This window comes from Canis lupus, chromosome 22 (genome assembly GCF_048164855.1).
Source record: "Canis lupus baileyi chromosome 22, mCanLup2.hap1, whole genome shotgun sequence".
Lineage (NCBI taxonomy): Eukaryota > Metazoa > Chordata > Mammalia > Carnivora > Canidae > Canis > Canis lupus.
Window position 1 is genome coordinate 8,564,759 of NC_132859.1, and position 18,081 is coordinate 8,582,839.

The following is an 18,081-nucleotide window of genomic DNA, read 5'->3' on the forward strand; positions in this document are numbered from 1 at the left end:
CTAAGATTCAGTATGTATAAAAAATTAAAACCAAATTTTCTGTAAAACTTCCAAATCCCCTAGTCATTAGCCTCTTACTCTTCTCTGTTCAAATAGGACATCACTACACCCCCAAGAGGGCACATACTAGAAATTGAATAAATGTTTGCTGAGTAAATTAATGGACCATCTATTCTCTCATTTAAGTTCAAATACATTCACTTTATAACTTTTTCCCATCCTAGGGGCCATCTATCCTGATAACACCATAGGTTCTCACAAAGCAGATGATAAAGTGCTTCCAGGTCAGCAGTACACATACATATTGGATGCCAGCCAAGATCACAGTCCTGGTGAGGAAGATAGCAATTGTGTGACCAGGATTTACCATTCTCACATTGATGCGCCAAAAGATATTGCCTCAGGACTCATCGGACCTTTAATAGTCTGTAGAAAAGGTACATTTTTTTCCTTATTCATCCTCATGTATCACCAAAAGGCAAGTGACAGGGCAGTTTGTTTTTAAAACATAAGCCAGGTAAGTTGGAAAGGGAGTGAATCCAGAAAAGAAAGAAAGAGCAGGGCAGGAAAAGAAGGGATAAGTGGAATAAGCATTCACTACATTGCTAAGCTGCAAGAAACACGCTTTCCTGGAAGAGAGGTTTGCTGTGTCCAATTTCCAACAGTGATGTCGAAAAGACGTGTGACTTTACTGAATGTGACCCCCTTAGCAGCACTCCATGGTGATAGGTTTGTAGTTATCCATATTGTGTTGGTAAATATAAGATCACAGTCTCTATTTCTAAATAAAAAAGATAACATAGCTCAAGAGTTTGAAATATAAATCTTTCTTGAACAATAATGAGTTATCTGCAAAGACTTATTGTCTCAGCTTATGGCTATATGCACCAGAAGAGATACACATGACTTTGAATTCCAACCTTCTCATTTGCCAAAAAGTGTTAAATAGCTATGTGGTCAGTGGACATCCAGGTATATAAGTATCTCCAATCCCAGGATACTTAATGTAAAATTTCCAATTTCCACATCTGTAAAATGGAAGTGACTAATCCAGATTTGACTATAAGAAAAAATCTTTAAAGCTATAAATCATCTACTAAAAAATACATGCTAAGGATTAACTTCTACTAAAATAGCAATTTTCACTTCAGATACCCTGGATAATGAAAAAGAAAAAAATATTGACCAAGAGTTTGTGGTGATGTTTTCTGTGGTGGATGAAAATCTCAGCTGGTACCTAGATGACAACATTAAGACCTATTGCTCTGAACCAGAGAAAGTTGACAAAGATGATGAAGACTTCCAGGAGAGTAACAGAATGTATTGTAAGATCATAGAAAATGTGTTAACTTTATCTTATTTTTCTTGATCCATTAAGTCTGCTAGGTTTATTCCTTCACATGAATAAGTAGTGTGTTTCTAATCTCTGGCCCTGAGAAGGAGGCATATTAAACATACAACTTCATATCAGCTAAACAGATCAAATCAAAACTCTGTGTCAGGTAAAACTAGGAATCCCAAACTGGGGCAGCCCCGGTGGCTCAGCGGTTTAGCGCCGCCTTCAGCTCGGGCATGATCTTGGAGACCCAGAATCAAGTCCCACGTCAGGCTTCCTGCATGGAGCCTGCTCCTCCCTCAGCCTGTGTCTCTGCCTCTCTCTCTCTCTCTCTGTGTCTCTCATGAATAAATAAAATCTTTAAATTAAAAAAAAAAAAAGGAATCCCAAACTGTTCCCAAACAGTATTTAATAAAGATAAAACAGTATCTTTATTAGATAAACAGTTTATTAGATAAACAGTATCTAATAAAGATAAAACATCAATTATGGTTTAATGCATATGCATGTCATATTTATTTATAAATATTTCTTTATCCTCTAATCTCATTCCAAAAATTATTTGAGGCAGCCTAAAATTATTAAACTAAATGTTTAAAATTATACTTATATCATAAAGCATTGAACTGCATTTAGGAACATAGTTCTAAAAGGTATTTCTTTTACATATACACTGTTCCTCTGCATCATTTTTTCTATCTTTTAATTCACTTTATTTCTTTTAGAAATGCTTTCTTTACCTCCTAGGCTTCTCTTTAATTCTTAAATCTTAAGTGTCCCCAGACACAAAATGATGAGCTTAGTAAGATTGCCTATCCCTCAGAATTTGCCTAAGAAATCACATCTGTTAACATCAACTAGACCAATAACTATAGATTTTTATTTGTGTTTAGCTTCTTCAAAACAATCTTTACTCAGAAATCGGGAATATAAAAACAATGACCAAAGCAGAAAAATAAACTAATTAATGAAGTATACGGATTTTTTTCCCCCAGCTTTTGTTATTTCTGTGTAGAAGGCCCTCTTTCTATACTTCAATCCTGCCTCTGTTATGCACTATTCATAAATAGATGTTAGAAAAAGATACTCAAATGTCTAGTCTGGGGAGGTCTGATTATACCTCTATTGTATCAGGTACATTCACGGTGCTTTCCAGAACTAATTTCCACCTTACTTCTAGACCACCAGGTTTGAATAGTGATACTAAGTTCCTTCAAAGGGTCTTGCTTGGGTCATCCTGCCTTTGAACTTTTAGAGCTTTGTGGCTCTGGTATTGGTCCTTGGGATCCTTTTCCTGAATTCCTTTTTCCCTCCTTCATATCTCTTCCACTTTTGTCTTCCAATATTAAAAAAAAAAAGTTTTCCTCATGTTCTCATTACAAAATTCATATTCACTGTAGAAAATCGGCAACGTTCTAATAAGCAAAAAGAAAACATTGAAATCATTCATATTACAACTATCAACATGATACATGACTGATTCCTAAACAACCTTCAGTCTTTTTAAAGTTTATGTGTGTACATTTTGTATATACGTATGCGTATATGCACATATTTGTATTTTCAAATACACATACACATGTAAACAAACTAATATGTATAGCTTATAACAGAGAGAGAAAATAGGTTTCATCTTCAGTATTGTGTTCATCTGCTAATGTTGTGTTGAAAAAATTCCTGAGGCTGAATTCAGGTCCAAAATAAGGGTGCTACAATTGATTAGCAATGTCTGATGTGGATATAGGAGGGAGGAATAGCAGCAGGATGTGTGCCAGGTGTTTTCCACCCCAATTTCATTCTGTTTCTATAGGGGTGACTATTATCCCAGGTATTCGTGTCTGTTAGTCACAATCTCTGCTCTTGATTCACAGCTGTGAATGGATACACTTTTGGAAGTCTCCCGGGACTCTCTATGTGTGCAGAGGATAGAGTAAAATGGTATCTTTTTGGCATGGGTAATGAAGTGGACGTGCATGCAGCTTTCTTCCATGGTCAAGTGTTGACTAATAAGAACTACCGGGTTGATACAGTCAATCTCTTTCCTGCTACCCTCTTTGAAGCTTTTATGGTGGCCCAGAATCCTGGAGAATGGATGCTTAGCTGTCAGAATCTAAACCACCTGAAAGGTAAGGCATCTTTACCTACAATGAACTGTCAGCTGAAAAACGAGTCATGTCTCAGTTACACTACCAATGGGGGTGATTATTGGGGATCAGAATGTAAAAGTTCAGTGTCTTTGGAATAATCTGAACTTTGAACGGATAATTTTGTTCCTATGATGATATGCCTCATAATGTAATAAAACAAAAGACTGAAAGACTGGAATTTTATAAAGTAATGAAATCTGAAAACATATTAATTTTGGGAAAAGAACAACTGGTCCTGAATGTGGAGTCCTGTCCTAAAGTATAGTGCTGTATAGAACTTCTCGGCTTTGTAAAATATACAATATTGTAAACACCAGAAGATCTGCATGTTGTGAAAAAAAGTAGCTTTTCTTTTTTACTTGGTTCTGTCAAATATTACCAACTTTGTTCTTTGAATCCAGCTACTCTTTGATTTAACTTGCTAAATCTCTCCTCCATCCTTCAATATGAGAACATTCCTAGCTCTTAAAAAATATTAGTTTGAAATAATGATCTCTTGAAGAAATTAACTCTAACCTGGGTCTTTTAATATGTTAACTCTGACCTCCAAACATAACCTCGCCTATTAAATATGACTTTGGCCTCAGAAGACCCAGGGCAATGGGTGCGTAACCATTTTTATTTTGTCTGAGAACAATAATCATATATGCTCATTCAATTCCTCCTACCCCACTCTACCCTGCCCCTTTAAATATGGCCAGATCTCTCTTCATTAACTTATCTATCAATGTGTCTTTTTTTCTCATCAAAAGACCTCCCAAGTGAAACTCTACAGAGATTGGTTCCATATTTTTAAAAATACTAGTATTAAAAAAAAAAAAACTAGTGTTTAAAATCTCTTCTCTGAGCCATATAGAGAAGTTTTACTGCTTGAATTTTCCATCTACAACTGTTTAATTTTTAATGTTGTTTCTAGCTGTATATTTCTTCAATTTCCATCTGTGATTTCACCAGCAGTGTTTACAAGGCAATAGAAGGGGAAAACATTGGCTCCATTAACCAATGTCTCCTTCCATGTGGATTTTCAGCTGGTCTCCAGGCCTTTTTCCAGGTGCAAGACTGTAAGAAGCCTTCATCAGAGAGAAAAATCCGCTGGAAATATGTTAAACATTACTACATCGCTGCTGAGGAAATCATCTGGGACTATGCACCCTCTGGACTAAACAACTTCACCAAAGAAAACTTAACAGCACCTGGAAGGTAGTTCAGAAAAAGAACTATTATTTTAAAAAATGCCTCCCTAAAAAAAGGAAGGAAGGAAGGAAGGAAGGAAGGAAGGAAGGAAGGAAGGAAGGAAGGAAGGAAGGAAGGAAAAAAGATGGATTCAGCAATTAGCATTTTAATTGGTACCTGCAACTGAGTAACTAGACTGCTAAATATTTATTAAGGTGTTTGCTATGACTCTCAGTTTGAGAAATATGACTTTTGAGTTCATGAAAGAAAATGGGTTTAAAAATTATTAGATCATCAACAAATTCCTCAGAAAATACTGAATATAAGTAGACTGGTTGATGCATTTGATTTCCTTTCATGAAAACACAGCATTGTGCAATCCAGCAGCATTAAGTACATTCACAAAGTTGTACAATCATCTACACTATCCATTTCCAGAACTTTGTCATCATCCTGAGTAGAAAGTCTGATTCCACTAAATAGTGGCTTACTAATCCCTGATAACTCCTACTTTCCATCTCTATGAATTTGCCTATTCTAGGCACTTAATACAAGTGGAATAATGCAGTGGTTGTCCTTTTTTTGTCTGGTTTACCTCACTTAGCATAATGTTTTCAAGGTTCATTGATGTCGTATATTCATTTCTCTTTAAGGCTAAATAATATTCCATTGTATGCATAAACCACATTTTATTTATTCATCTATCTGTTGATGGAAATTTGGGGTGTTTCTACTCTTTGGCTATTATGAATAATGCAACTATGACCTTGGAAGTACAAGTATTGTTTATATCCCTGCTTTTAATTGTTTTATGTACATATGTAGGAATGGAATTATATTTTTAATTTTTTGAGGGACAACCATACTGTTTTCCACAGTGGCTGTACCATTTTACATTCCCACAAGGGTTCCAATTTCTCTACAACCTTGCCAATATTTATTTTCCATTTTTTTAATAATAGGTATCTCATTGGGTGTGAAGTTGTATCTTATTGTGGTTTTGATTTGCATTTTCCTGATGATTAGTGATGTTGAGCATTTTTTCATGTTCTTGTTGGTGATTTGGAGAAATATCTGTTCAAGTCCTTTTCCCATTTTTAATTGGGTTGTTTACTTTTGGTTTTGATGGTGGTGTTATTAAAGTATATGACTTCTTTATATATTCTGGATATTAATCTCTTATCACATATATGGTTTGCAAGTATTTTCTCCTGTTCTATAGGTTTTCTTTTCACTATCTTGATAGTGTCCTTTGATGCACAGAAACTACTCCTGGACATGTCCAATGACCTCCACAGCCTCCTAGTCATTCTTCCCCACTCAATCTTCCTTTACTACTGTCCATTCTCCATGAAGCACCCAGTCTTTTGAAAATGATGAGATTGTATCACACCCTTGCTTCAAGCCTCTGCTCAAATATCACCTCCTAAGGAAAGCCTTATTTGCAACCTATCAACTTAGAAAGGTTTAGTAACTTATTCAATGAACCCCAACAGGTCAATAGCTGGGTTTGGTTCTCTACCCAGGTCTGTGACTCGTGAAGCATAAGTTTAAGTCCCAGTCTACACTGACATGCAGATGCAATGACTCTAAAGCTGGATCTCCAGCCCGGAAGGGTTTTGTAAATTGCAGGTTTGCATTTCCAGTTGCTTAAAAGACACCCCACTTGGATGAGGCCCCTCCAAATCAGTATGTCCAAATCTGAACCTATTGTCTTCTCTGTATATCTTAGTTTCCTCCTCTCTGTGAATAGTATCACTATCCATCCATTACTTAAGCCAAAACCTGAGTACCATCCCTGACTCCCCAGTTCACCACCCCCTCCTTTCCTCACCAAGCACTACCTCGTTATACCCTAAATGTCTCCAAAAAATTGTCTACTTTTTCCTCACATGAGGGATCCTCTTAAAACACTACTCTTGAATGCTCACATCTTTCTAAGCTTTCCCACTGCTCTGGGATGGAGTAAAACTTTAACTAGGTCCTGCTGCCCACCACCCATTTCTCCAAGCCTCATTCTCTCTCTTCTGCTCTCTCTCTTTTTGCTCTGCCCTGTACACTATGCTCCTGTCATATCTTGTCGAACAGGTCATATTCATTCTTTCCTTTGAGCCTTCCATAGGGTACTTCTTCTTTGTAAACACCCACCCCATCCTCCCCACCACATATACCTTATCTTTTTAACTCACTTTCCTCTCGATAGTTTTTAAAAATTGCTTTCTTTGGAAAGGTTTTGGGGCCTCTTCCCACCACTTCCTCCAATCCCAGGAGAACTGCTCCATAACACCCTGTGCTTATTTCATGTTATTAGATGGATTATATTGATTGGTTCATAGCCTGTCTTCTCTGATAGATGTACAGTGGACAGGGCTGGGTCCAGCTTGCTTATGGTTGGTTATGCCATCAGCACATAACAAGGTTCCTGGCAAGAAGCAGGTGTCCAGTACATTTGTCAAATGGGAGGAGAGATGAATGGGATGACTTTGGCAAGTCAAATATATGCCTTTCTGAAATTTAATTTCTTCATTTGTAAAATGGATAGAATAATGCCAACTTTGTTACCTTATCATGTAAGTTTCAGATAATAAATGAAAGCTCCTAAGTACCCGGCTGTGTTAATATGCAATAAACAATAGCTACTATATTTTTAAACCCTTCATAATTTGTTTAAAAGAGTCTATTGTAGAAAAAGTAATAACTATCAGAGAGAGGTTGGCATAGGCCATCTTAAAATTTTTCACTTCACTTGCAAAAGTGAAACTTCTACACCATGATACCCCACTCATGTTGAACATCTTTCTGTGAAGTGCCTAGTACCATCTGCTTCTGTTTGAATATTTGGCAAATCATAAATATTTGGCACTGGTCATAATTTTTCTCTTCAATTTCTCCTGTGTGACTACTTGCTTTCTGTTCTGCTTTCAACTGCAGTGTTAAACTCTTTTTCTTTTGGCAGTGCTTCCGAGGTATTTTTTAAACGAGGTACTACAAGAATTGGAGGATCTTATAAAAAGCTGGTTTATCGTGAGTACACAGATGCCTCCTTCACAAATCGAAAGGAGAGAGGCCCTGAAGAGGAACATCTTGGCATCCTGGGTGAGTCCATGCAGAGCATTTATGACTATCTTGCTCTTGTCCTGGGCGACCCAACTTCAGAAAGAACAGAAACTTCAGGACCTGCAGTATGATTTCTACATATAAACTAGGGATGTGGAAGGCCATTCTATAATTAAATGCAGCAGCTAATTACTTTCCCAGTGCAAATTACCAATAGTAAATCTTCATCACTAAAACCTATGCTGACTTCAAATGATTTTTTTTTCTTCAAGAGGTAAAGAGAACTGTGTGTTTATGACTTGGTTTAAATAGACAACAAAACTGTTAGCCTCTATTCTTAGCTGAAGGTACATTCCTGTAGAAATAAAATTCAGGCTACTAATAAAAAAGGCAGGGTCTGTCCTAGAGCCTTGTGCACAGCCCAGACACCTGTTCTTGCTCAGGCCTTCAGACAGAATGTAGTGGATGAGCACACAGAGTCTGGATTCAGACTATCCTCACTCCTCTCCTATTAGCTGTGTGATCTCCAAAAATACTCGGTTTGCTGTGCCTGTTCTATTTCTGTAAAATGGGGGCAATAGTAACAATAATAGGCCTTACCTCATAAAGGTGTTTTTAAGGATTAAAGGAGTTAATACACATAAACACTCAGAAAAGCACATGGGAAGCTCTCAATAAATATCATTTTATGTATTACATAAAATATGTACTATATATCTATGTTTTCATTTTGTATTTGGGAAGAATATTAATTTTGATGATGGAAAATCCACCAAAGTGTTACTGTTCACCTCCAAGACAATTTAACGTACCCTCTTTGAGAGGTCAGGGTTTACCTAAAAGCCCCCTGATGCTTGGGACAAATATCACACATCTGGCGAACAGAAGACTAGGATGAGGAGAGTATAGACATTGAATAGTTTGTATAAAGCTGGTAAACTGACTTGGATAAAAATGATAACCAATTTCCTTAGCCTGAATTTAAATAAAAAAGCCCTTCTTACCTCTTTCTAACCTTGCCATGTCAAGTTGATAACGGACTTTAAAGAAACAGGTCTTCCACAAATAGGATGTTGTTCCCAGCAGTTTCTGCCAGAGGATGAGCCAAAGAAAATAACTATCTTGTGTATTTTGTATTTTTTATACCGAGGAAGGATAACAATGCTCTCTTGGTTCCTAGGTCCTGTCATTTGGGCAGAGGTGGGATTTACCATCAGAGTCACTTTCTATAACAAAGGAAAATATCCCCTCAGTATTGAGCCAGTTGGGGTGAGAGTCAGTAAGAACTACGAGGGCACATACTATTCTTCACATAACAACACCAGGACTGAAAGTGAGTACAATGTTCTGTAACCAAACAACATTTAATAACCCACACTGCTGGTCGCCCAGGGATAACTGCCCTGCAAAAACCGAAGGCAGAAACTTCCAAGGAAACTGCTCCTATATCATTCCTAGGCACCATGCCAGGAAGCAAGTAAACCTCTTCTTCCATTTCCAATTGGTGTATGGAATTTGGTCCTGCCTTAATTGCATGATTTTTAACAATGCTGGTAGTCACTTATGGGGATTATATCAGCTATACACTTCTAGAGTACTATTTGGGTGATTTTTAAATTTGAAAAATGTTCTTGCAATGATAAGGTTAGATGCTCGTTTTAGAATATTTGAAAAATATAAAAAGGTACAGCCAAAAATATGACCTATAGTTCTATAGACAACCCCTATTACATTCTTAGATAATTCCTCCACTCTTTCATCTGTGTACATATAATATATATTTTAAATGTGGTTGAGATCATACTGTATAAAACACTTTTCATTGTAATTATACTGAGTTTGTTTTCTTAGCATTATAACATTTTGATATAACTTTAATAACACACAATATTCCGGTATGCATGCATTTAGGTATTTTTATATGTCAGGCTGACTGATGAAGCCTAGCGCCTTTGCCACCCTCTGCAGTGTGACCGTGGGCATGTTATTCAGTCTTTCTGGCCTCAGTTTACCCAAGTATAAAAATCAGGATATTTGAACAGAATCATCTGCAGTTGCTTTCTTTTTTTTTTTAAGATTTTGTTTATTTTTTCATGAGAGACACAGAGAGAGAGGCAGAGACATAGGCAGAGGGAGAAGCAGGCTCCCTGCAAAGAGCCTGATGCAGGACTCAATCCCAGACTCCAGGATCACGCCCTGAGCTGAAGGCAGATGCGTAACCGCTGAGCCACCCAGTTGTCCCTGCAGTTACCTTTTAGTTCTGAAATTATTTTCAGTTCAGTTTTGTTCAATAGAAAATGTATGGATTACTCTCTGTTTTCTGTTGTTCTAACAAAGGAAATGTAGGGATAACGTTTGCTTCAAGAAAGTGAAGTTCTGTTTGTGGGGGAAGTACACATAATCTAACATGAAAGTGTTGGGGACATCCTCAGGCGCTGAGAGAGCAGCCCTGTCTTAGTCCGTTCAGGCTGTTATGACTAAATACCACAGACTACGCAGCTTATAAACAACAGAAATTCATTTCTCGCAGTTCTGAAGACTGGAAGTCCAAGATCAGAGGGCCAGCATCGTTGGATGAAGACCCTTTTCTGGGTCTCAGACTTCTTACTGTATTCTCACGTGGTGACAGGGCCTAGGGAGCTCTGTGGGATCCAATCTCTTGTAAGGGCACTAATCCTATTTGGAGGAGCTCTACTCTCATGGTCTAATCAGCCCCCAAAGGGCTCACCTTCTAACACTATCACATTGGGCATTAAGATTCCAATATGTGAATTCTAGGAGGACACAAACATTCAGACCATAGCAGGCACCAATTGTGGTTAAGAGGAAGCGTCCTAAAGGAAATCACCCCCATCCATGACCTGACATAGGAGCACACGTAGGTCTCCATCCAAGTAGGGTTTCATTGTAATTCATAATAAGGAACTGAGAAGTGGGTCTTAGACTGAACCCAGTCTACTCTGTGGCTCAAATGACCACCTCAGAAAGCCTGCCTAACCTCTGCAATGTGACATATCTCATAGGTACGCCTCCTTCAGCTTCATATGTGGCACCTGGACAAACATTCACCTATGAATGGACTGTCCCCGAAGAAGTGGGACCCACTTACAAAGACCCTGTCTGTCTATCTAAGATGTATTATTCTGCTGTGGATCCTACCAAAGATATATTCACTGGGCTTATTGGGCCAATGAAAATATGCAAAAAAGGAGGTTTACAACCAAATGGGAAACAGGTAAGTCCCATAAGGGAAAATAAAAATGATTTCCCAATCCCTGTGAATTATCATTATCTCTTTTAAAGATTTTAATTTATTTATTCATGAGAGATACAGAGAGATAGAGGCAGAGACACGCAGAGGGAGAAGCAGGCTCCCTGCGGGGAGTCCAATGCAGGACTCGATCCCAGCACCCTGAGATCACGCCCTGAGCCAAAGGCAGACGCCCCCCAGGAGTCCCTGAATTATCATTATTGTAAGGAAAATTCTGGGCTTTGAGACACTGAGGATTTAACACATAATATTTATTATAAAGTTTTCTCAGGCTCCTGAGAGCTGTATTGTGCAGATTCCCTGGCTAACATGATAATTTCAGGATGAGCTGGAAACAGACTTTCTTTGGAATCCAAGGTCTTTTATGATACATTTAGACGTCAACACACAAATAAAAAGTGATAATTGGTCACTCAACATTCACTGAGGAAAATATTGCTTAAAACATTTTTTTAGAAAGGAAGAAATGACCTTTGACCAGGAAATAGAAATACCTAGCTCCATCATATTTTTATCTCTAAATTAAGTATTCAATATGAACTTTTAAAAGATAAGGACTCTTTTAAAAATACCTTCAATATAATTACCATACCTTAAAATCATCATCATAATAATCTTAGTATCATCAATTTTTTAATCAAATTTTATCATCAAATTTCCAATCAATGTTCACATTTTCCCAGTTGCTTCTTAATTATTTCAAGTTTGTTGTTTGAATCAGTACCCAAGTAATTACACATACACACATTGCATTCGGTTGATATGTTTCTCAAGGTTATTTCCTTGCATTTTTTTCTGTTGCAAGGGTCATTTATCCTATGGATGTTTCCCAGGCCTAGATTTTACTGATCGTATTCCTGTGGTGTCATGAAACATGTTCCTTTCCCTTTCCCTCAATTTCTTATAAATCAGTGGCTAGATCTAGAGGTCTGAACAAATACAGGGTAGATTTTTTTTTTCAATACTACTTTGTGTATGGCACTGGGTATTTCCATCAGGGAATATATAATATATAATTGGGAATGTTAAGCATTTCCTAGATTCGTAATTAATCTTTCATCTATATCTCCCTTCAGCTGCACTGAAAAATCTTTCTCAATGATACAACATAAACATTCACTCAATTCATCCCACACTATACATATAACAACCTCAGAATCATAATTACAACATTACAGCCAGGAGTAGAATTACTGAAAACAAAGTAAGATTTGTTTGCAGCCCTTTTTGTCTGTAGAGTAGATCTCACTGGGTATGTTCAGTCAAATTACAGAGTCAAAGCCACTTGGAATAGTTCCTCTCTGTGTAGTTTTGCCACCACCAGATATACAGGTTTATTTAATTAGCTTTATTTTTATTTCTTTTAGGAATTTCCTTAAAAACTATAATATTATTTTACAATAATGTAAAATATTTACCTGGTTCCAACATCAACTCTACAAAAAGAGGCATATTCAAAGAAGTCTAGCTCCTATTCTTTCTCCCCTCTCACCTATTCCCTTAGTAAAAGTACCTTTCATTTTTAGCTTTATAGTTTATTTTTTCAATACTATTTTTGTCAACTTAATTTCCTAGAGCACTTTAAGATTAACAGCAAAATTAAGAAGAAAGTACAGAGATTTCCCATATATCCCTTACCCCCCACACCCACAGCCTTTCCCAATATCAACATTTCCAACAGAGGGGTGCATGTGCTACAATTGATGAACTTACACTGACACATTGTTATTATCCAGAGTCCATAGTTTACCTGAGGGTTCACTCTTGGTGTTTACATTCTGTGGGTGTAGACAAATGTATAATGATAAGTATCCACCGTTTTGGTATCATATAGCATATTTCCACTGCCCTAAAAATCCTGTGTCCTGGGTGGCTCAGCGGTTTAGCGCCACTTTCAGCCCAGGGCCTGATCCTGGAGACCCGGGATCGAGTCCCACGTCTGGCTCCCTGCGTGGAGCCTGCTTCTTCCTCTGCCTGTGTGTGTCTCTGCCTCTCTCTCTCTCTCCCTCTCTCTCTCTCTGTGTCTCTCATAAAAAAAAATAATAATAATCCTGTGTTCCACCTATTTATCCCTTAATCCCAATCCCCATCCCCTGGTAACCACTGGGTTACTGGTTTTACAGTTTTGCCTTTTTCCAGAACATTGTATAGTTAGAATCATATAGTATATAGCCTGTTCAGACTGGCCTCTTTCACTCGGTAACTCATGTTGAGGTTTCTTCCAAGTCTTTACATGGCTCAATAGTTCATTCCTTTTTCTGCATAACGTTCCATTGCCTGAATGTACCAAATTGTCTATCCATTCACCTACTAAAGAACATCTTCATTACTCTCAAGTTTTGCCAATTATGCATAAAGCTGGCATAAACATCCATGTGCAGGTTTTTGTGTAGACAGGTTTTCAGACCCTTTGGGTAAATACCAAGGAGCCTAATTTCTGGGCTATACGATAAAAGTGTAATTAGTTTTGTAAGAGAATGCCAAACTGTCTTCCAAAATGGCTATACCATTTTGAGGGTTTTTTTTTTTTTACATTTAAAAATTTAGATTCAATCAATTAACATATAATGTATTATCAGTTTCAGAAGTAGAGGTCAGTGATTCATCAGTTGCATATAATACTCAGTGCTCGTTATATCACATGCCTTCCTTAAGGCACATCACCTAGTTACCTCAGCCCCCTCACTCCCCTCCCCTCCAGCGACCCTCAGTTTGTTTCCTATGATTAAAAGTCTCTTATGGTTTGTCTCCCTCTCTGACTTCATCTTATGTTTTTCCTCTCTTCCCCTATAATCCTCTGTTTTGTTTCTTAAATTCCACGTATGAGTGAGATCATATGATAAATGTCTTTCTCTGATTGACTTATTTTGCTTAGCAAATACCCTCTAGCTCCATCCATGTTGTTGAAAATAGCAAGATTTCTTTCTTTCTTTCTTGTTTTTTGTTTTGTTTTGTTTTGTTTTTTTGACGGCTGGAGTAGTAGTCAGCCAGATTGATATACATATCAATCACATCCTTATCCATTCATCTGTTGATGGATGTCTGGGCTTTTTCCATAGTTTGGCTATTGTGGATATTGCTGCTATGAACATTGGGTGCAGGTGCACCTTCAGACCACTACATTTTTATCTTTAGGGTAAAATACCTAAAAGATACCCTCAATTTGTTTCCTAGAGTTCAGCATCTCTTATGATTTGCATCCCTCTTAATTTTCATCTTTTTTCCCTTCTCTTTCTCTATGTTTATCTGTTTTCTTATGTTCCACAAATGAGTGAAATAATATGGTATTTGTCCTTCCCTGACTGACTTATTTTGCTTAGCATAGTACCTTCCACTTCCATCTATGTCATTGCAAATGGCAAGACTTCATTCTTTTTGATGGCTGAGTAATATTCCTCTCTCTGTGTGTGTGTGTGTGTGTGTGTGTGTGTGTGTGTGTACACCATCTATTAATCCATTGCTGCTATAAACATTGAGGTGCATGTGCCCCTTTGAGTCACTATGTTTATATCCTTTGGATAAATACATAGTAGTGAAATTGGTGGGTCATAGGGTAGCTCTATTTTCAATTTTTTGAGGAAAATCCATACAGTTTTCCAGAGTGGCTGCATCAGCTTGCATTACCACCAGCAGTGTAAAAGGGTTCCCCTTTCTCTGCATCCTCAACAATATCTGTTGTTTCCTGACTTGTTAATTCCAGACATTCTAGTTGGTGTGAGGTGGTATCTCCTTGTGATTTTGATTTGTATTTCCCTAATGCTGACTGATATTGAGAATTTTTTCATGTGTCTGCTGGCCGTGTGTATGTCTTCTTTGGAGAAATATCTGTTCATGTCTTCTGCCCATTTCTTGATTGGATTTTTTTGTGGTTTGGGTGTTGAATTTGATAAGTTCTTTATAGATTTTGGATACTAGCTATTTATCTGACAAGACATTTGCAAATATCTTTTCCCTATCTGTTGGTTGCCTTTGGTTTTGTCAACTGTTTTCTTTGCTGTGCAAAAAGCTTTTTATCTTGATGAAGTCACAATAGTTCATTTTTGCCTTTGTTTCCCTTGCCTTTAGAGACATGTCTAGCAAGAAATTGCTGTGACCAAGGTCACAGAAGTTGCTACCTGTGTATATCTTCTAGGATTTTGATGAATTCCTGTCTCACATTTAGGTCTTTCATCCATCTTGAGTCTATTTTTGTGTATGGTGTAAGGAAGTGGTCCAGTTTCATTCTTCTGCATGTGCTGTCCAATTTTCTCAACACTGTTGAAGACTGCCTTTTTTCCATTGGATATTCTTTACTGCTTTGTCAAAGATTATTTAACCATAGAGTTGAGGCCCATTTCTGGGTTCTCTATTCTGTTCCACTGATCTGTGTGTCTGTTTTTGTGCCAGTACCATCCTGTCTTGATGATCACAGATTTGTAATAGAACTAGAAGTCTGGAATTGTGATGCCTCCAGCTTTGGTTTTCTTTTTCAACCTTCTTTTGGCTATTCAGGATCTTTTCTGGTTCCATACATATTTTATGATTATTTGTTCCAGCTCTGTGAAATAAGTTGATGTTATTTTGATAGGGATTGAATTGTATAGATTTCTCTAGGTAGCATAGACATTTTAACAGTATTTGTTCTTTCCATCCATGAACATGGAATGTTTTTCAATTTCTTTGTGTCTTCCTCAATTTCTTTCACGAGTGTTCTATAGTTTTCTAAATACAGATCCTTTGCCTCTTTGGTTAGATTTATTCCTAGATATCTTATGGGTTTTGGTGCAATTGTAAATGGGATCAACTCCTTAATTTCTCTTTCTTCTGTCTCATTGTTAGTGTATAGAAATGCAACTGAGGGCAGCCTGGGTGGCTCAGCGGTTTAGCGCTGCCTTCAGCCCAGGGTGTGATCCTGGAGACCCGGGATCGAGTCCCACGTTGGGCTCCCTGCATGGAGCCTGCTTCTCCCTCAGCCTCTCTCTCTCTCTCTCTCTGTGTGTGTGTGTGTGTTTCTCATGAACAAATATATAAAATCTTTAAAAAAAAAAAGAAAGAAATGCAACTGATTTCTATACATTGATTTTATATCCTGACACTGCTGAATTTTTGTATGAGTTCTAGAAAATTTTTGGTGGAGTCTTTTGGGTTTTCCACATATAATATCATGTCATCTGTGAAGAGTGAGAGTTTGACTTCTTTGCTGATTCAGATGCTTTTTATTTCTTTTTGTTGTCTGTTTGCTGACACTTGGACTTCTACTTCTATGTTGAACAAAGGTGGTGATAGTGCACATCCCTGCTGTGTTCCTGACCTTAAGGAAAAGCTCTGTTTTTTCCCATTGAGAATGATATTTGCTGTAGGTTTTTTTTCTAATTTTTATTTATTTATGATAGTCACACACACATACACGGAGAGAGAGAGAGAGAGAGAGAGAGAGAGAGAGAGAGAGAGAGAGAGAGACACAGGCAGAGGGAGAAGCAGGCTCCATGCACCGGGAGCCCAATGTGGGATTCAATCCCGGGTCTCCAGGATGGTGCCCTGGGCCAAAGGCAGGCGCCAAACCACTGCGTCACCCAGGGATCCCTGCTGTAGGTTTTTTGTATATGGCTTTTATGGTATTGCAATATGTTCCCTCTATCCCTACACTGTGAAGACTTTTAATCAAGAAAGTATGCTGTGTTTTGTCAAATGCTTTTTCTGCATCTATGGAAGGGATCATATGGTTCCTATCTTTTCTTTTATTAACATAGTGTATCACATTGATTTGCAGATGTTGAACCATTTTGCAGCCCAGGAATGAATCCCACTTAGTCTATGGTGAATAATCTTTTTTAATGTACTGTTGGACCCCATTGGTGAGAATTTTTGCATCCTTGTTCATCAGGGATATTGGTCGGTAATTCTCTTTGGTGGGGTCTTTGTCTGGTTTTGGGATCAAGGTAATGCTGGCCTCATAGAGTGAGTTTGGAAGTTTTCCTTCCTTTTCTATTTTTTGAAACAGCTTCAGAAAAATAGGTACTAATTCTTCTTTAAATGTTTGGTAGAATTCCTCTGGGAATCCATCCAGTCCTGGACTCTCATTTGTTGGGAGACTTTGATGACTGCTTCAATTTCCTTGCTGGCTATGGGTCTGTTCAGGTTTTCTATTTCTTCCTGTTTCAGTTTTGGTAGTTCATACATCTCTAGGAATGCATCCATTTCTTCCAGATTGCCTAATTTGTTAGCATATAGTTGCTCAGCCATACCATTTTGTATTTCCACTGGAAATGAATGGGAGTTCCTGTTGTTCCATATCTTTGCCCATATTTGGTGTTTTCAGTGTTCCAGGTTTTGGTCATTCTGATAGGTGTGTAGTGGTATCTCATTCTTGTTTTAATGTGAATTTCCCTAATGATATATGAAGTAGAACATCATATCATTTTCATATGCTTATTTTCTATATATGTATCCTCTTTAGTGAGGTGTCTGTTAAGGTCTTTGCCTATTGGTTAATTGGGTTGTTTGTTTTCTTAATGTTGAGTTTTAAAAGTTCTTTGATATTTTAGAAAACAGTTCTTTATCATATGTGTCTTTTGCAAATATTTTTTCTCAGTATGTGGCTTGTCTTTTCATTTCTCTGGACATTATCTTTTACAGAGCATAAATTGTAATTGTAATGAAGTCTAGCTTATCAATTGTTTCTTTTACAGATTGTATCTTTGGTGTTGTACCTAAATAGTTATAGCCAAGGTCATTTGGATTTTTCTTGTGTTATCTTTTATAAGCTTCATAATTTTGCCTTTTACATTTAGATCTGTGACCCATTTTGAGTTAATTTTTGTGAAGAGTGTAAGATATGTGTCTAGATTCTTTTTTTTTGCATGTAAATGCCCAGTTTTTACATCACCATTTGTTGAAAAGACTGTCTTTGTTCCAGTGTATTGCCTTTGCTCCTTTGTCAGAGATCAGTTCACTAAATTTATGTGAGTCTACTTCTGGTCTCTATTCTTTCCATTGACCTATTGGTCTATTCTTTCACCAATGCCATAGTGTCTTGTTTGCTGTAGTGTGGTAGTAAGCTTTGAAGTTGGAAATGTCAGTTCTTCCAACCTTGTTCTTCTTCAGTATTATGTTAGCTA

At 37.4% G+C, this 18,081-nt stretch overlaps 1 protein-coding gene across 6 annotated transcripts in view; it reads left to right on the top strand.

The window, feature by feature from the left end:
• LOC140613862 (ceruloplasmin-like) overlaps positions 1-18,081 on the top strand; it is a 63,986-nt gene that overhangs the window by 12,985 nt on the left and 32,920 nt on the right. For all 6 annotated transcript variants that reach the window (XR_012014746.1, XM_072792321.1, XM_072792323.1 and 3 more), the window contains 7 exons: positions 225-437; positions 1,152-1,325; positions 3,208-3,462; positions 4,512-4,683; positions 7,613-7,752; positions 8,894-9,046; positions 10,737-10,948. Coding sequence is in view for 5 of the 6 variants with exons in the window: in XM_072792321.1 (XP_072648422.1) it covers positions 225-437; positions 1,152-1,325; positions 3,208-3,462; positions 4,512-4,683; positions 7,613-7,752; positions 8,894-9,046; positions 10,737-10,948 (1,319 nt within the window). In the remaining variant the exon portion in view is untranslated. The remainder of the gene's footprint in view (positions 1-224; positions 438-1,151; positions 1,326-3,207; positions 3,463-4,511; positions 4,684-7,612; positions 7,753-8,893; positions 9,047-10,736; positions 10,949-18,081) is intronic.